The sequence below is a fragment of the Xenopus laevis genome, chromosome 9_10L, assembly GCF_017654675.1.
Source record: "Xenopus laevis strain J_2021 chromosome 9_10L, Xenopus_laevis_v10.1, whole genome shotgun sequence".
Classification (NCBI taxonomy): Eukaryota; Metazoa; Chordata; class Amphibia; order Anura; family Pipidae; genus Xenopus; species Xenopus laevis.
In genome coordinates this window covers 68,446,125-68,466,474 of record NC_054387.1, presented here as the reverse complement: position 1 = coordinate 68,466,474, position 20,350 = coordinate 68,446,125, and the positions used below count along the sequence as shown (strand labels likewise).

Here is a 20,350-nt window from a genome sequence, read left to right as displayed (position 1 = left end):
AAAACTGGGCACACTGTGAGGGTAAATGTGAGTTAATTTAAATCCCTCATGATTAACAGAACTGGGTTCTGCCTTTGTCTGAGGTCAGACCCATAACTTAGAGGTTCCTACTCCCAAGCCACTGTACCACACAGACTTACAGGCTACAGCAGATGTGTGTGCCACAACTTAATGAGGCTCAGCTGTGTTACCTCCCCAGTGCTTCTTATTATTAGCTACAACTTGGGGTTTTAGGAGATACATCAGCTACAGCTCGCCAGCTAAACTACAGAAGAGTGTTGCATTTAGAACATCTCTGAATAACAGTTTTATTTCCCCTTTGCTTAGTCATAACTACCAGCTACCATCACGTATATTGGCACCATGTGTAGTTTTTTTTTTTTTACACGTATTTCATGTATGTGTCTAGAACTTTTATTATATAATTCTTGCCATATGTTATTCTAGAATGGTGATGCTTATTTTTATTGCTCCATGAAAGGGAACCTATTAAATACAGCTGAAAGGATATTTTAAACTGGGTGCTAAACCTGAACAGAAACATTTTTGATTGGCCCTCAGTATCATAAAATTGCCCGACCTTACTATAGTTTATATAAACAAGCTGCTGTGAACCCATGGGGCAGCCATTCAAAGCTGTAAAAGGAGAAAAGGCACAGAATGTACAACAGATAACAGATAAGCTCTCTAGTATACAATAGGATTTTTCAGAAATGATCTGTTATTTACTGTGTACCCACTGCTTGAATTCCTGTCCCCATTGAATGTCTGCAATTTTTTTTCAAAGGCATATTTACAAGAAGTTCTGAATCAGAAAACTTGATTGCGTTAACCTGCAAAAAAACAACCTCAATTGTAATAAAAATTGCATTATTAAGGGTCTAATTGAAAATCGAATTTGAATTTGAATGAGTTTTTTTTGGTCAAAACTCACTAATTCGAATTGGGAATAATCAAAACTTAATTTCAAAATTTATCAAACCTTTACCCTGGGACTAATTCAAATTTGACTATTCGCCACCAAAAACCTGTCGAGTTCAAGTCAATGGGAAAGATCCAGTGACCCATTTGAAGATGTTAATAGCCTTCCTGACTTTTGAGTTTTTTTCGGAGAAAAAACTTGATTCGAGTTTAGTCAAATTTGAATTTGTTGGTAAAATAAGTAGAGTTTTAGACATTCGATCTTATTCTTAAATAACCTCCCAATCGAATTTCGAGTTAAAAAAACTTCCATGAATTTTAAATTCGACCTTTGATCAATGAGCCTCTAAATATATTTTTATTTGATTTTAGAGTTCGGGGTACTAGAACTGGAAAAAAATTCAAATTACTGAAAAATATTCAATCTTGAATTTCAAAAATTCAAATAGTTGGGATTTATTTTATGAAAAAACCCACAAAAAACTATCATAAAAGTTGGTTCAGTGGAAAGCAATAGGAATTGTCTCTTACAACTTTATTTCCCAGTTCATTAAAACATTGAAGTTTTTTAGCCTCATAAAAAATGAATGAACAATGTGATTTTTTTTTCTGGCAGGCAACTTTTTCTCTGCAACAAAAATGTGCATGAGAATTTTCTGTTGCTTTTTTTTTTCTTAATCTAGCGTTAAATCTTAAATTCTTTTCTCAACCTTGAGAATTAGTAAACTTACTGTTGCACAGGCACAACAGAAACTATAAACCTCTCCAATTTTTTTTCTTCTCTAACTTTTCTTCTTGCCTTTCTCTGTTCTCTTTTCTTCCAGTTTTTGCCTCTTCTCCCCCATTATGTTTCTCTCATGCTCTTTTCTTTTTGTCGCTCTAGTAGAGGAAAATTAATGGCTAAATATAGTCACAAGAAACCAAATGGTTGTGTGTACCAGTGTCCCTTCTACCCATTTCCTTGTGAGAGTTTTCATGTCTTACTGACCAGTCCAACCGATAAGATGCACCTAAATATATATGCTCAGTATAATCATGTGTTACAGTAGTTTCAATAATTAAAACTGCAAGTTTTGTCAAAAGGAGTAGTCCAGCCTTTTGAGGTGCAACAAACTTATTTCCTGGAACCTCTGTGAAGCAGAAATGCTATTTAAATTTTTGTCCACACAATATAAAGCAACATATCTATAAAGATTTTCTTTCTTCCAGGTAGTGACATGCAGCATCTAGTAGTAGAAAGGCTAAAGCAACTAGGGTTGCTGAGTAATCTTGAAAACCTTCCTTACTAATGACCTGCAGCCCCATGGGATGAGTGGAGATGTTTCAATATACTCAACAAGTTCAGTAGCCTCAGAATTACTGCTACTAGATAACGTCATTTAAAACAAAGGAACCCTGAAATATAATGAAATGTGAGATTTAACAGTCAATTTAAAAGAGCTTCCTTCAAGCACCATATGCCATTACCAAATCTAAGAATCCTTTTTTTGCTGGATTTGGATTTGCCCTTTGTGTGAAAGGAATTTGGTCAGCATAAAAATAAAAAATGGACAAATAGGCTGTGCAAAATAAAAAATGTTTCAAATATAGTTAGGCAAAAATGTAATCTATAAAGGCTGGAGTGACTGGATGTGTAACATAATAGCCAGAACACTACTTCCTGCTTTCCAGCTCTCTTGGTTTCCACTGATTGTCGCTGGCATCAAAATCTGCGTTTCGCTCATTTTTTGTGACAAATTCAGCCATCATTAGTTATAACTGTGTGCTTTTGAATCTGAGCTGAATGCTGAGGATCAATTACAAACTCACTGAACAGTTATGTCCCATGTGGCCCCCCTTCAAGTTGCTAACTAACTCAGAGTTAGAGAGCTGAAAAGCAGGAAGTAGCAGGGCCGGGCCAAGGGGTATGCAGAGTAGGCACGTGCCTAGGGCAAAAAGCTGGGGGGGTCTCAAGGCATATACCTCCTTTGTCGCCTACCCCCAGTCCGGTTCTCTCTGTGCCCACTCTTTTACTTCCCTTTGAGCTCTTGTGCATGCATGCGAACGCAGGCTCACATAAATTTGCACATGCGCATGTTCGCGACGATTCGTGCACGCGCAGGAGTGAAAAAAGAAGTAAAAACAGTCTTTATTGTGCATACGCACGCAAGCGCCACCTTGCGCATGCGCAGGAGTGATAAGCCGCCGGCGCCGCCTCCGCCGGCTTGCCTTGGGCGCCTGTACATCCTTCATACATTACATTTTTGGCTAACTAACTATATTAGAAACCTTTTTTACTTTGCACAGTCTAACTATTTACCCAGTTTTTATTTTCACATTGACCTGTTCCTTTAAGGCAAAGCAAATACAAATTTGCTCTTTACCAGGTTAGTGCTCCTCAGAACACTGCACTTTTATAATAAAAATTAATTCCCAGGTTTATTTAAATATCCACAAGATCCTCGGGATGAACAGTTAATAGTACTAATAAATGTGTGGTGAATACTGTATGTCAGTAAACCTGGGAATTTTTTTTATTATAAATGTGTGGTGTAATATAAAGGAGAGCTAACATGGTAAATGGCAGATTGTATTGTTTGAGTTTGTATATAGTATATATTCTATTAAACTCGTTAGTATCACTGGGGAGAGTCGCAGTTTATCTAGAACACACTGATTAAATGTACATATTAGTTTAGCACAGATTGGGTAAAACTTGAACCCCTAAAGCCATGTGACTTTAAAACTACTCTATCAGACAGCACACATTAAAGAGATTTAAGGTGCCCATAAACATACCAATTATCTTATAATATTCAGCAAGTGTATGGTGGCCCACTAATTCCAGCTGATCCATGTAATATAAATCAGTCGGTTCTGAATTTGGGAATGTTTGAAAATTTCCTCTGGTGATGCATCAAGCCGTCCAGATGAGGATCCACCACATCCGTCCAGATTAAGGATCCACCAACTATTTATTCAAACTGAATATTGAATAAGAAGATAGAACCTGAACCCTAGTTTTCATATTTAGCTTTGAACTAAATCCTTTTCCATGGTCAGTGAACAAAGTCACAAAGCATTAATGGTTCAGATACAGTCTTGCTAAACAATTGATTTGGCCGAATTTTGCATGATGTGGTGGGATTCAGTGATTCCTAAAGCTGACCCTTTTATAAACTATAAGGCAGCATTGACTCAACAAAATTGCATTACGGTGGACCCCAGAAATGACTGTTTTTCCCTGTGCATAGTGGTGTAAGTACATGGGAGGGGCAGGGGTGCAAGTTCACCTGCCCCCCCTCCCCTTGCCTGAGACATAACATCACAAATATAGAGGACGCAAGGTATGATTACTCACTCTGTCACACACCTGGGGACTGGCCATGGAGGATACTGAGTGCAAATATGAGTATATTTGCACCACCGACTGTGCTCATTATATGCTGTTTTTGTACAAACTTGTGATCACAACAACTAACAATCCAGAAACCATATACATATTTATTGAGAAATGTAGAGGGTGAGTTGCATTTCTGGTTGTTTCACCAGATATTGATATAATTGCCTAATACGCACACCTAAATAAAGTGAACATTTCATTTAACTTTGGCCAGTAAGGTAAGGATTATGTTATATTCATAATACCTCTTTGTAATAGGAGGGATATTTCTATCCACTCATTTGGCTGCTTTGATGTTGACAACAGGATAAAACAGGTAGGTGAATGAAGATTATTTTGTGTTGAGGCACATTTTATAGAGTGCATCTCTATTTGGCAGTTGCGTTTTGAACGAACATTCCAAATCTTTGGCTATAGGTTTATCTTACAGTGTACATTGAATGGACAGTCCAACTTTATACAGCTAAATACTGTCCTGGTACATAGCACCAAAAAAATGAATACATAACAAGATCAGTGTGTCAGACCTACCAAACAGAAAAAAAAGCATACAGCTTTTATATGTGAACAACTGTGCACCCTAAAAGCACCCTTCCTTCATTTATAGGATAATCAAGATATAATGACAGGATTTGTGTAAAGTTCTATGTAACATTTCCCACTGAAGCCTTTCCTTGTGTTGTTTGACACTGAATACAATACAGAGAAATTGTAGGTCAGAGCTATTAGTATTCAAATTCGTTGTATGGCTCAGAGGATGCATTGGTTTCATTTCTTTCTGAGTCTACAGCAGTGTACTTAATCTGGAAACCTCCTCCTATCACTGAGCCATCAGACAGGAACTTTAGAGTCATGACGTTACCTAGAAGAGAAACACTTTATTAGTATAAGGGTGATATGCCATGGAAAATACTGCACTAAAGCTTGTCTCACTACAGCTTGGTAACAAGCTTCTCGTGTGAGCATGGTAAGGCATGTTCTGAGGCATGGCCTGCTGGTAGGGGCAAAAAATGCTACCTAGGTTTTATCACAACTTGTACAGAGATGTACCATTAGACTATGCTGGCATAAGGGTTGGCCTCTACTAAAAGCAATTCTGTTGAAAAATGTTAGGGTATAGTGTCCCTATACTGGTGGTATCTGAGTGATAATCAGTATAACCCACTGTTAGTATCAGCCAGAAGGGCAGGACTTCAGCCCCGCATGCATTGTTATATGGCATTCAGCAAAGCCTTTAGCTGCTTGCTCATATGAATGTGGCTTCCATCTAAATAATATTCCCCATTGTGTCTCTCTGTGAGGTTAATTTTTTTCCCTCTCTGCAATGTTCCTGATGGACCTAGCCTTATGACACTGCCTACTTACCCTTTAGACACCATAGGGCTCATTTATGATCAATAGATGTACTGCTAAGTTAACACCCGCATCCATTAAAACACTGCATTTTATCTACAGTATTTGTGCTTTTCTGTACTATTGCAATTGTGGTGGAAATTTTACCCTAGTATTCTATGAAAGAATATTGCATTGTCAGTAAAAAATCATGGCCATTTTTGCACTACTATAGTAAAGAAACCATTTCTAATTAGCAGCAGTGCCTCTGTTTATCTCAGGGAAATTTTTTGTTGCTACTTATGTATCAGAAAGCAGTGCTGGTACTATCATAATACATATAGAATGCAGACTGCACACTTCTTTCATATTTTCCAAGGGCCTTATGTTTTCCATTTGAAATATTTTCCATAAATTGTACAATACGGAACCCATGTGTTGCCTAGCTATGCCACAGACCCACTTATTAGACTCTTAAGTACGCTGCTCTTTTATTATTCCTCTGCCCTAGATGATGCGTGAGGATCTAAGGACATGACATTTTGGCCATTCCTTAAATTGAATTTGTCGATTTTTAACCTGTGCAGAGCTCAGATTGTGCATTGGTAAACAGGGCTTTATATATGAATGAATCGGTTCCTTGGTCATTTCTGTAACAGAGGATACTCAATGAGGTATTGTGGGTACTGTATCCTCCTACTGCTTACAGTAATGGGCAAGTATTCCATGAATGCAGTATTAGGCACCAACACCTGAATATTACCTGTACTAATGATGCGGTCAGGAAGCTCATATCCACAGTACCTGAAAAAAACAACAGCCCATAAATTACAAAATTAAGATAGAATTAGGTGGGTAATTTACAATAACAGCCACAATTGTGGTCATGCTAATGCCATGTAGTCCATCTTCTGCTGAATCATGTGTAAGTGGACCTATTGTCACTGGAGAACCCTAGAGCTTATACGCCATGAACATAGAGATAATTGCAGGGTTCTCACATACTGTTTTGACTGTGAAAATGTTGTACCCGATTCATCAGGTACAATTGTGACAAAATTATGCAGGAATTCTTGCAAAAAACACTACTTTATTGGAAACTTGCTGGGTTGCATCCGGAAGGCACTTTTTCCACTGCACTGAAATTGGAAAACTACTCTTTACATTTTTCTCATAAATAGGAATAAGTTATATCATTGTGAAAGTTTCTCAATTTACAGAATTTTAGAATTTCAAAGCTTGTGAATGATTTTGCAAACATGAAAATAGTTTTTGCTAATTTTTATAGATGAACTCCACACAGTATAAAGGATGTAGATGAAATTATCACCATTTCAAATGTGGTGCGTGTAACGTAGCGCTTTTGGCCTTGGGAAACACACCCAGATATGCTTGACATTTATAATGGCTAAAAGACTTATTGTAAAAGAACATTGTGATGTGGCTGATCTTTAATCCTTTATATACCCTAAAGTGTAAGGATTACACTCAATTAATGCAAGTTCAGTGATGGTTTGAATGGGGATTCCCTTGAACTATGTGTTGTGTGTGTTAGAAGTAGAAGATGCCAAGAAGAGAATGAAATATACAGTAATTTCAGTGTAAGCAATTACCTTCCTACTAATCCATGGAGGTCATCATAGCTGTCATATATTTCAAAGTAATCAGAAAGGCAGTCAATGTCCTCTTCAATGTCAAGGTCCAGAAACTCTATGAAAATGCGTTGGCCATAATTGACTCTGATATGCCAGTAGCAAATCTGATCGTTTTCATAGTGATCCGGATAGCCAGGGGATTTTATGATCCGCTCTTGCTCTGTGAGCACTCCGCCACACTCTTTTGCTGCAACAGAATGCAGAAAAACATTATTATTTCTTCTAATGTGCCCCTCTGTTAAATAATAAAATATTTCTAAATTATAGAAATAGAAAAATGAATAGAGAAAATATAATAGATAGCAATTAGTAGTGGACAAGTATTTGATACTATGCGATTTATATTTTAATGGGGGAATGTAATATGTTTCGCTAGTGCAAAAAACCTGTGCAAAGATGCTTGCGAACATTAGTGACCATGATTGCACCCTTTTTGACTGATTCAAGACCTCAACGACTTCATTGCAAAGTTTGTGAACAAATGGCTTTTGCGAACATTCACCGCGTATGTAATTAATGCAATGTATTTTTAGCGACAAAATATTTTACAAAACTCCAGAGTAGATGTTAATGCTAAACCTTTGCTTAGCGAAAATGTGCAATGTAATATTTGCCAGTGACTGATTTGTAATTGCGAGCAGTGCTAAACATTCACAAAAACGCCATTTTAAATAACACTTTCGACTTTTAATGACATTTGCCATGGAATGTTCTAAATGATTTGTTTAGTTGTTCAACCAGATTCGCCAGGTGTCTTTATTGGCTAGGCCAGGTTGTAACCCTAATTATATCTGTGAAGTTCTCAAAATCTTGCTATGATTCAAGTTACAGAAGAAACTCTTATCAGAAACCCCAGATAATAGATCCCATACCCATAAATAAAAAGACATCTAACTACTAGCACACAAAACTAATTGCTAATTGACTGCTTTGGGCAACTGCACTGATGCAATTAATGTGCAAAAATGAGCCTTTGTAAGTGCTGAAATACATGCTGTGTTTCATACCATGGGGATTGTAGCAGTAAGCGTCCCATCTTTCACTTTTGTTTAGCCGAAATCCATAGTCTATGATGCCTTTCTTTCCAAACCCACAGTTAAATGTTGGTTTTACAATGGGATAGCCGACTCTTCCTTTGTGCAACCATCCTGCGGCACATACGTGGAAACCTGCAATAGAATCGTGGTCATTAACTTGTTTTTTTTGTACAGCAAAGTGGCTTTTATATATTAGTTATAAGTTATAAATTAACTCTATAAATAATAATGAATTAATTTCATCTAATATTTTATATTACTTTGTTCTGGCATAGATAACTGTACACCTAAATATAATGACCCCCTACTTTAGGTTACTATGATAAAAGTCTTAAAGTTTGTGCTATATCTAGTAAACCATAGCAACCAATCAATAAGTAGCATTTACTGGGCACATGTCTCAATGCAAACTGGTTGCTCTGTCTAGACCGGGTGAAAACGTTGTAACTTTTATTACATTGCTCCTAAGGATATTAGAAGTCACACTTGCACATAAATGACTTGTCTTCTACTGATAGATCTGTCCCTTAACGAGTATGTTCTAAGGGAAAGCGTCAGAATTTTAACATGAACCTTTCCCACATGCCCTGGAATAATCAGAACCAGGAAGGATTAATTAGCTCTCTGTGTTACTTACCCTTTGAATAACACTGCTTTGATCCATTAAAAACAGTGCCATTTTGTCTTATTTTCTTAATGTAAACTAATCAGTAACTGGCCAATAGGCAGTGGTAAAAGCCAAAGGCGTGAGCACAAGAGATGCCTGTGTGCAGGTCCCAATCCATTCTAAAAGTGAACCAGCCAAAGCTACAAGGCTCCATATTAGGTAATCTAGTGACTGAAAGGAAATGATCTCATAAAAGCATCAAGTCACTGCTAGACTTACACAATGTCATTATTCTATCCGTGCCAAACTCAAATCACTTGCACATGGCTTGGAAAGTAAATGCCCCTGAGGAATATTTTTAAGAAGAGATTAAACACATTTACACAATAGGAACTAAAATTGGATTACGTAAAGAGCATCTCCTACACATTTATATATAATTCCAATTCACTTCCCAGATTAACTGTGGCATAGTATGAAAAACATATTTTACATGCTTCCAGAATGTTGGATACGCTTTGATTTTTAATGGGAGAAACAATTGGGGGTGGGACAGCTGGAATGGCAGTTGTAGCCCATGAATGGGTGCTCGCTGCTAGTTATGCCCCTAGAATGACCTACGTATGCTCTTGCTGCCTACTGTATATCCCCTTAACATAATTGTTTATCAGCTATTTAAAACATGTTGCAGCAGGAAATCTCAAGTTAAAAGAAAGCTACTAATGAACCAGAATAAGGAAATATAATTGGCAACAGAAGTATGTAACTGAGCATGGAGCTACTGTATGTACCAAAACATTGAGGAATCTAAAGGGTTACGTTAAAAGCTATGTAACTTGGTGCTGAATCATATAAATTGGCACAGTTCTTACGATGGATGGGGTGGTTATGCTCCCACAAAGGGCTGGGGAGGGGTCCAATATACACTGTAGACTATAACTTACAGCACATAAAAGGTTAACACTTTAGTTTATGTAATTTCAGACAGGGAGTAATTAAAAGATGATTATACTAGAAAGCTGGCACTCTATACTTGGCGGTTAGAGTCTTACACAAGAATAAGATATACACAGCCATGGCCACAGACTTCAACACCACTTACAGTTTAGAAATAAACATTTCTGCACTGGCTGTCATGGTTACAGCATTGAAAAAGTTTCCTTTAATGTGGCCTGGGGTATATTTGTCTTCAGTAGTGATATAAACGTTCTCCCTCAACTGCCTCATTGTAGCAGGGGCTCATAAATCAACTATAATGGCTTTAATTCAATCACATAGCAGTCAAGTAAACACAATATATATTTATATAAACACACGCACACATATATGTATTGCACCTCACTTCATTTTATAGCACCACCCATGCATTCCTCCTGGGTAACATATTCCTTGACATAATGTAATATGTTATATTAATTTAATTAAATGTCACCCTTAGTTTAACACCCCACTCTTCATAGTGCCAGCTTATGTTTTCAGCAGCCAGCACTATATATCAGGATAAAAAGGATTACTTCACCTTAGATTGTAAATTCCAGTGGGGCAGGGACTGTGAAAGAATATGTTGGTGCTGTATATATAAATACAATAATAACCCCCTTCTAGTACTGCTTGACTTAATCAGCAAAAGCATGGAATTGTGGTTACAATACATTACATAAATGTAAGCACTTTGGCACATTAGTAAATCAGGCTGATTTAAGAATGAAAAGGCAAATTTTATTGAGCAAAGCAAATACGTCTTTGCTCTAGTTTTTAATGCAGTTAATTAAACTATTATACGTTAGTATTCACATAGAACAGGAGAGATATATATTTAAGTGCTTGCCCATTGGCCTCCAGGTTCCCCTTTTGGTCTGCTTTTCCTAGCACACTACCCACTGCTGATCTCCATATGTCTAATTTGCTGAGAGGCAGGAATCAATGCAGGGGACACTAGAGGAATGTGTGGGCATCAGAGGATGTATCAGTTTTTCCAGGCAGAGGTTGGAAACAGACACATGTCCATGAATGTCAAATATTTCCTCAAGCAATTACTTTTAGCTGATCTTGGAGCAAGAGAGAAAAAACACTGTTTCCAATTAGGCTCTGATGGAGAAAAATATCTTGCTAACTTGTGCTACCAACCCTTTCTGTGATCCACTTAACAGTCTTTCTCCACTTCAGTCAGTGCTGTCACTGAACTCATCCAACTCCTACAGCTGCTGCTTTCCATGTGTAGATCCTTTTTACTGGCTCCCTATTTTTGCTTGCAATTCATTTCTTATTCTCACCTTTGACTCTTTTCACTTTTGAGGACATCATGCCATTCACAGGTGCAAGATTTAAATTATCAATAAGCTCTGAGCCAGCCTTTCATACTTCTCTTCAAACTATCAATGTCTTTGGACCTTCTAATGTCTATTGAACACATTCAGTGTTCCCCTGATGCCATTGTTAATTCATTGTATGTGACAAGTGGCAAATGACTTGCTGCAGATAAATCTATAAATTGCAATGATGATAACTCCAAAATGGAAAGCCCTATCATCATAAAATTTAAAGTATGATGGGACACAGCACCGCTACATAAAAGATAGAAGACAAATTGGTATAGTGTGCCAGTTGCAATAAATTTGATGCATACAGAAAAAAAGTGAGCATATGGGAGGGAAAACACTGTAGGGTTGAAGACATACAGTATATAGCTCTGCCATATAAGTTAAGTCAAGACATGAAATCAGAAGTCACTGGCTATGAAAGCTTACAATCTTTCTAATATTCTCGCTGTCTCCCACAGCCGATTCAACAGTCATTGCACTGAAGCAGATACACACTGTAGCAGTTGCAGGGATTGCCTTGTTCAACAGAGCTTACAGTCTAAAAGGGGAGGGAAAGATTGATTCATTGATAGAGAAAGAGATGGATAGACAGATAGAATTGACATAGATAGCTACATAGAGAAAGATATATATATATATATATATATATATATATATATATATATATATATATATATATATAGACAGATAGCTAGAAGATAGTGATAGATAGATGAAAGATAGGTGATAGAGATAGATATATGATAGAGATAGATGATAGATAAATAGATAAAGGAACAATGGATATATGATGTAGAGGAACAATCAGATAGATGATAGAAAGATAGACTATAGATACTGTAAATAGATAGATAGATACATATGAACTGTCTTTCCATGATATCCACTTTACTTTCAGTTTAGCAGTGCATTAACCAATGACATAATACATTCACTGTGCTAATATACAGTATGGGTTACCTATTTGTCTTGCTGCTTCCAATTGCTCATACGTAGCCAGACGTCCCCCCTCATATTCACATACAGCTTTGGCCTCCCGATAGGTAAGTTTATACTTTCCATTCCGTGATTCCCTGTGATAGACTCCAGCTGCTTGTTCTGTAGAATAAACCAAGGAACAATCGGAGTATTGTTTAGTTAGATCATAGAGAACAGGAATTCAGTTACAGCCAGCTCTTTATATGGCACAATTTGGTGGTCATTCCAGGCCAAGGGATTGATTTAAGAAACTGTGGGGGACTCTGCCTGGCAGAAAACAACACGTTCCATGTACAGATGATCTAGTTATATTTGCATCTCTCAGAATTCAACTTTCAGGCTTTGTAAACTTAAGGTTTCATATGACATCATATGTTAAAGGACAGCATGCCCAGCTCTTGGCTCAATAATGAAAAATGTTTAAGCAATACATCAATAAATAAGGAATAAAAACAGTTTCACCAGAGAGTCCACGTTGAAATTTACATGCAAATGTCACATTAGCGAACACAAAGGTTCTCCTTGTTTTCTTCTTATTGCTAAGGCCAGAGAAAGAACATAGTGAGTTGTTACATTTAATCATTTGTTTTTGTTCCAGTTTTTATGTTGTTTTTATACTCTGGTGGCATCATCTCAGCCCAATTTGCATCTTTTCCCTTAAGAGTCACTCTGCCGAAGTGTGTGGATTAGATGGTCAAAAAGAGGTGGATTTTTACTCAAGTCAAATGAATGGTGTACAACTACACCTATTGACACTGCCTCCACTATGAATTTGTTATTGTTTCAACAGCGGTTGTCAGTAGGTGAACCAGACTTGTGTCCAGTCAATCAGATGCGAATGTGGTTTTAAAAGTGCTTACCAGAAGTGACACATCCCCCACTCTGAAAACACTAGATGCAAATTGCACCCTATTTATGTCAAAACCTGAGCACGATTGCATCTGTATTGACACATTGTGTGCAAACAGGGTCCATCCGCTAGCCCTGCCGGCTCAGATCCACTACCACCTGTCAGACAGTTGGTGCTCTGGAATCTCTACCCACCTTGACCCATGCAAGAAAAGCAGGTATGCAAGGGGCTGGAGTAGGTGGATAGAGGAGGGTTGTAGGCGGCTGGCGAGGGGGCCCTGAAGTTGGTGGAGGTCAGGGGCCCAGAGCGTGTGTGTTTGTGTTTGTGTGTGTGTGTGTCCCTAACGTGGCAGCCCCAGGGGGACCAGACCCCCACAGTCTGATACTGTGTGCAACTGTGGCTAATGCAACTTGTAGCATAGCTGCAATTATGCTCTTTGCAGACTGTGCTTTCGCTTGTAAATTACCCCTTTTGTGTATAGGAAAGCATGGGGGTATGAATGATATGCATCACTCAAGTTACCGAGCAGACAAACAGCGGGTGATGCTATTATTTCCACTTTATTATATTAGTAGTGTAAAAAACTGCTATCTTGAAAACTAGAAAAAAGTAAATTACAAAAGAGCTCAGAAGAGCACTTTTACATTCATTTGAGAACTGCGTATCTTCACAGCACTATATAAATAAATGATGATGATGATTTATGTTGGGCTTATATTATGTAGTCAGACATCCTAGGTTTTTTTTCCCCTGCCCTTTCCAAGTACTAGGGGGTATAAATGTTTTGTATACAAACTCATATTCTATTAGAAACTAATGCAAAGATTTTGGCAGTACAAATGTTTTAAGGTCCTATTGAGCCTTTACTGTTACAGTGTGCTACATTTTTGACAGATCGAATCACATACTCGGATCATCATAAGGAACTCCTGCCAGATTCTGTGAGGTTTCAGCCTAGGATTCCCTTCTTGGAAGGAATATAATGTCAAGCTGGAACATTATGTATCTGGAATATAAATCAGGACACGTTTTAATGCTTGCTTAACTAAACAGAGAGTATCCTTGAGCAATTCTGCTTCTTGTTGGTTATAAATGTACTTATGTAAATGGTGAAGAGAACGTGAATTTTAGGTTTGCAGAAGCTGAATCAATAGAAAAGAATCAATAGTCATAATAGAGCTTACAGTGTGTTTAATACCCGAAACAAGTGTTACGTAGAACATGTTTGGAAAATGCAAAGATTGTATTGCTGAGTGAATGATTAAAAGTGCAATGAGCTAAAATGTGTTGTATTTAAATATAGGTCACTTGCCCTATTTGTGTCCATCACATGAATTCATTTTGCATAGTCATCATTGAATTCTGGAACAGGTATGAGATCCCTGAAACCCATCCAGAAAGGTTAAAATTACAGGAAGTCCCTCTCCCATAGAGTCATATTAACCAAATAAATTCAAAATTTTTAAAAAAAATATCCTTTATCTCTGTAATAAAAAAAACAGTACATCGTACTGGATTGTAATTAAGCCATATGAATCCATATTGATGACAAAAAATCTTATTGGGTTTATTTAAAGTTTAAATTATTTTTAGTAGACTTAAGGACTGGGGATCCAAGTTATCAGGAAAATCCCTACCAGCTGTAAATTAAAGAAGTCCTTAAGTCTTTTGTAAAAAGGATGTTTCTGCCAATAATGATAACACTGCCAATAAAAGGGTTATGGTTTCGCTAAGAATTCATAATCTAATTGTTTGACTGGTGTGTAGGCATACGTTTCACATTAGTTAAATTATCAGGAAGGATGAGATCACTATAAGGTAATGGAATGGTATATATAATATCAGGTATTATGCACTAATTCCCCTTTTTTTGCTTGTGTATTCTTTGTTCCCACTTGAACCACTGGCTAGAGTAGAACATTATTTTGTATTTAAACTTGAAAATGTATGTGTGTGTATATATATATATATATATATATATATATATATATATATATATATATATATATATATATATATATATATATATATATATATATATATATATATATATATATATATATATAGGGGTGGTTATGTTAACTTTTAGTATGTTATAGAATGGCCAATTCTAAAAAAACTTTTCTATTGGTTTTCATTATTTTTTTTTTTATAGATTTATAATTATTTGCCTTTTTCTTCTAACTTTTTCTGGGCGTTGCTGACCCCATCGAAAAATCAAATGCTCTGCAATGCTTCAAATGTATTGTTATTGCTCATTTCTATTTCTTATCTTCCTAGTAAGGTCCTCTACTATTCATATTCCAGTCTCTTGTTCAAATGAATGCATGGTTGCTAGGGTAATTTGGACCCTAGCTACCAGATTGCTTAAAAAAAATTACAACCAATTGCAAACTGTCTCAGGATATCACTATTTACATCATACTAAAATTTAACTCAAAGTTGAACAACCCGCTTAAATATTCATAATATTGCTGTCGCTTGTTTCTAATCGAATAGCCAATATTTGTCTTGTCACTATTAAGGAGGAGGCACATAAGTGTCCCCATTCCTTCCCCTCTCCCTAACGTGTGCATCACCACAGCCAGACCAGGAAAAAAGTGCTTGCTGAATGAGGACTAAGGGACTCTCTGTACTTCTACCCCTGGCAAATGACCCCTAATGAATCCCTAAATAACTTGCTATATCTGTAATGTCTTTAAAGGGGAAGTTTGCCACTACAGATCTGACTACATTTTAGAAATAAAATGTGCTATTGTTGTAAATAATTTGTATCGTGTTATGATCAACTTTATCCTCTATGTACTACAAGTATGAAACTGGTTATCCAAAATGCTTGGGGGCCTGGGGTTTCCCATATTAAGGATCTTTCCATAATTTGGATCCCCATCCCTTAAATCTACTAAAAAATAATTTAAACATGAAGCAAACACAATAGGATTGTTCTACCCTCAGTAAGGATTAATTATATCTTAGTTGGGATAAAGTGTTTGGTACTGTTTTATTAATACATTGAAATAGGAAATCATTTTTAAAAATGTGAATTATTCGATTAAAATGGAGTCTATGGGAGAAAGCCTTTCCATAATTTGAAGCTTTCTGGTTAACTGGTGTACGGATAACTGATCCCATACCTGTACTGAATGTAAAGCTTTATAGTATGTAATTCTTTATAGTAAAACAGAAGCAGTAAACTAATAACCAAATCTAACTGGAAGAGAGGTTTATGCCTATGACAAAATTATTATGGCATGAATGAATATGCTTGTTGGTTTGCCTGTACAGGTATGGGATCTGTTATCCGGAAACTAGATATCCAAAAGGCAGCAAATTACAGGAACACCATCTCTCATAGACATACATTTTAATCAAATAATTCAAAAATTTAAAGCATATTTAGTTTTTTCTTTAAAAACAAAACAGTCCCTTGTTCTTGATCCCAGCTAGGATAATTAATCCTTATTGGTAGGAAAACAGTCTTTTTAGATTTTAGGAAATCCATATTACAGATAGATCCCTTATCCGGAAAACCCCAGGTCCCGAGCATTCTGGATAAAAGGTCCCATAACTGTATATACTAAATTACAGTAAGTTTAAGTGCACTGATTCACTAAACAGCATATCTAATCACCACTTGCCTTGGCTGTTTCTCTGTTTGTGGAGAAATAGCCCACGGGAGCCGATCAGAACCCATTTGTATTTATTTGGAATTTAGTGGTATTGCTTTTTTTCATGGCACAAGGCAGGTCATATCAGGTATTATAAATAAAACGTTTATTTATGGGGAGGAAGAAATAAGTGCACAATAATATACAATTAATATATATGAATATGCGTGTTTGAGCATAAAAATTACAATAAATGAACCCAGCTAATGATCCCCTTTTAATAAATATTCATGGGCAGATTTATCATGCCCCAGTGTTTATACAATGGTTATCATCCAGTAAAAATATTTGACTTTTCCTTTTTAAAATGTGTTTTCTTCACTAATTATTCAAAGTAATTCTTCCTGCATGCAACTTGCATCAGGGAGTAAGGATAGAAGGTGCTGCATGTTGCTGAGCTCTAACACCCCACTGAACAGAATTATGGTCGCATGGCTTGATAATTGTGCCAAATGATTAAAACTCCACCAGGAAACTCTTGCTAGAAAGGGAAAATATTAACCTGCTGTATTGTTTAATTTCACCTTTTGGTATACAAAAAAGTGTTTTGAAATGTGTTTTGCATAAAGAAAAGTATTCACACTGAAGACAACTGTTTACACAAATAAGGTAAAGTAGAAGATTTATGAACTGTCATTGAGTTAAATACACTAATAGCATTAAGGGAACCATTTTTGAAAGAGCAGCATGCCATGGGTGCAACATTGTGTAAATCTGTCTACACTTCACAATAGCCATAAAGTAAACTGAGCTCCATTTGGGTGTTATTAAGTAAAAGTTCTTCCACAGTCTGTAAACAATTCATATATTGCTGCTCCCAATTCTAGGCATATACTGTATATCACAAAGCAACATTTTCCTAGTGGCTGCCTACCCTGTGTTACAGACATATAGAAATCTATAGTGGTATCATGGGGGACCTCACATTCCATCGTAGGTGAAAACAGTCTCTGAATTAGTGTGTAATGCAATAATGAAGTGTAAGCACCCACAATGGAATTGTTAACTTTTTTTTACACTCTGCGTTTCTAATTTAATAGGATGAAATGGACACTGTACATGTTTCCACTACTATACTTTACACTGTATCTGAAATGCATTGTATTAAATCCATTTATGGTGTTATTGCATTTTCTGAGTGACGGTGTAACAAAGGCTATGTCTATTTAACTAACTAGACAACATTCTGTAACTAAGCATCCTTTGTCTGAATCTAAAGCTAAATCCTCTATTACAGTACAACAAAATATGCACAGGAAATAAGAATAACTTACCCAACCATATAGAATTGTGGAGGACACCGTTTTTAAATCCCCATCCAAACGTTTCATCCAAGAACACCAAAACTAAGAATATCATTGTTTTCATCTTCCAACAATTTAAATAGAATGTCTTCCAGGGGAAACCACTCCTGCATTGGACTTGAATGCTTGTGAAACATCTGGCAACCAGACCTTTTTTTTTAAGGAAGATTTTTTTTTTTTCTGTGACTGTGAGTTCAGAGAGCTTGCTTCAATTAAACAGGCAGCTGTAACATTTCACAATTACAGTGACGTCTGAATATGAGTGTTTGGAGATGATAATATCCTCCACCTGTCTGGCTAGCCTTGTGGTCATGGTCCACTAGACGCCGTGGGAGGGATCCATCAAGGCTGACTTGCACTTTTCAATGGTCATTAATGTCATTAATGCTTTTTGAAAGATTATGGTGAAAACGGTTTATTCAGTTAAATCTGCAGCATTTGTTTGTTAATGACATAATGTTAATGTTAGAAAGATTTTTGGTTGTAATATTTTTTATTGCTTTTAAAACCAAACAACAACAAATAAAAAGTAGAAAACATATACCAAATGTAAAATCATAAGGAAAAAGTAAAATAAAGGTGGGTGGAGATACATTTCATAGTGACTTTTTTATCTACATCATGGTTTGAACAGCTTCACACCTACAGGCCAGTACACAATGACAAGTTATGCATTTCAGCTTCTCAGGTAGAGTCAGCTTCTCGCTTTAGAGCTTCTGCCCACCAAACTTATTTGGTGCATTCCTTTGTATAAACACTAATTGGGCCAGTGTGATGTGTTCCTGCAAAAGTGTTTTCCACATTTGTACAATAGAAGGCAGAAGCGTCACTAGAGGGGGGCGGGCCCTGGTGCGTGACGCACAGCCGGGCCCCGCCCCCTCCGAACGGCCGCATTTGGCGCATTTGTCAGCGGCGTGCGGTCTACCGGGGGGCCCTGAGGGGGTGCGGGCCCTGGCCCACTCGCACCCCCTGCTCTCCCTGGTAGTTCTGCCACTGATAGAAGGGTCTCCTGACAGCCATCTAAGTTTGGGACAGCAGTCATTTGGCTTAATGTTTGCCCTATGCATACGGGCCGGAGTAATGTATGCTTGGTGTAAAAAAAGAGTTTGAGAGAATCTTCTTCTTACATTAAACACCAGACTTGGGACCTCCAAGTCCTCCTCCCATTCCTTATCTTCTATTTCAGGTATGCTGAGTTCTCATCTACCTCTAAAGTTTCCCACTATTCTTTTTTTATTTTTCATTAGAGCAGAGTAAAGCCATGATAGGGGGTGATTTCTGCAGAAGCTGGTTAGATATTCTAGCATATTTTCTATTGATGATTTAGATACTAAGACCGGGGATGTTGGCCATTGAGACTTAGCAGCATGTTTGAGTTAATAATATTGTAGCCAGGCTTTGGCTATCACATCAAAGTCAGTTTCAACCTGGAGTTTTAAATACACCATCTACATATAGATCATCAATTACTTGTATTGCTGCCAGAAGTTCTGCAGGTCTGTATTTTTTAAAATGAGGGGTCCCCTCGTTCTCCTATAGTGGAGTGTTTTGAGAGATCCCCTGATATTGTGTAAGTTTCAATACTATCTCCCACACCCAAAAAAGAGTTCCTAAGTGGGCATACAAAATTCTTTACATTTTGTAAGAATTTCAGTGGTGGCACTGCTTTGTTAACCCAATATGTGCTAAGTATAGTGTAGGAGGAATCTGTTTTGTCTCATTTAGTCCATGGCAGGAGATGCTGCAATTATGCTGCTAGATAATAGGATCTCCAGTCTGGGAGGGCCATCCCACCCTGCAAACTTGGGAGTTGCAGGACTGAATATGTAAGTCTACTTTGCTTCCCTGCCCACACAAATTTCTTAGTGTCTGATTCTAGTTTGCAAATATATACAGTAGTTGCGGCAGGAAGATCATTTTACATATAGCCACTTTACCTGGTGGTGTTAATGGGATTGAGCTCCATGCCTTCATTTGACTGGCTATTTTAGTATAGTATGGGGTTCAAATTATCTTGCAAATAATGTCAATGGTTTTTGGTAAAGGAGATTCCCAGGTATTGAAGGCGGGTTACCCATTGCAGAGGTTGGCCAGGTAGTTGATAACACGGGGCTTCATTATCCAGAGGAAATATGTAGGATTTTCCCCAGTTTATAAGCAAACCAGAGAATTTCCCACATAGATTTACCATGTGGAGGAGTCTATCTAATGAGTCTGCTGGATCGACCAAAAAAATCAGCATATAATCAGCATATAGTGCTATCTTTTCCTCCATATCACCATATTTACAACCCA

General features: G+C 37.1%; 1 protein-coding gene across 1 annotated transcript; it reads right to left on the bottom strand.

The window, feature by feature from the left end:
- Window positions 1-4,384: 4,384 nt before the first annotated feature.
- tnfaip6.L (TNF alpha induced protein 6 L homeolog) lies at window positions 4,385-18,166 on the bottom strand. The gene is given in 6 exon segments (NM_001095445.1): window positions 4,385-5,165; window positions 6,399-6,439; window positions 7,249-7,477; window positions 8,298-8,459; window positions 12,216-12,353; window positions 18,026-18,166. Coding segments are annotated over 6 exon segments (801 nt in total). The 5' UTR covers window positions 18,120-18,166; the 3' UTR covers window positions 4,385-5,028.
- Between the last annotated feature and the right edge of the window lie 2,184 nt (window positions 18,167-20,350).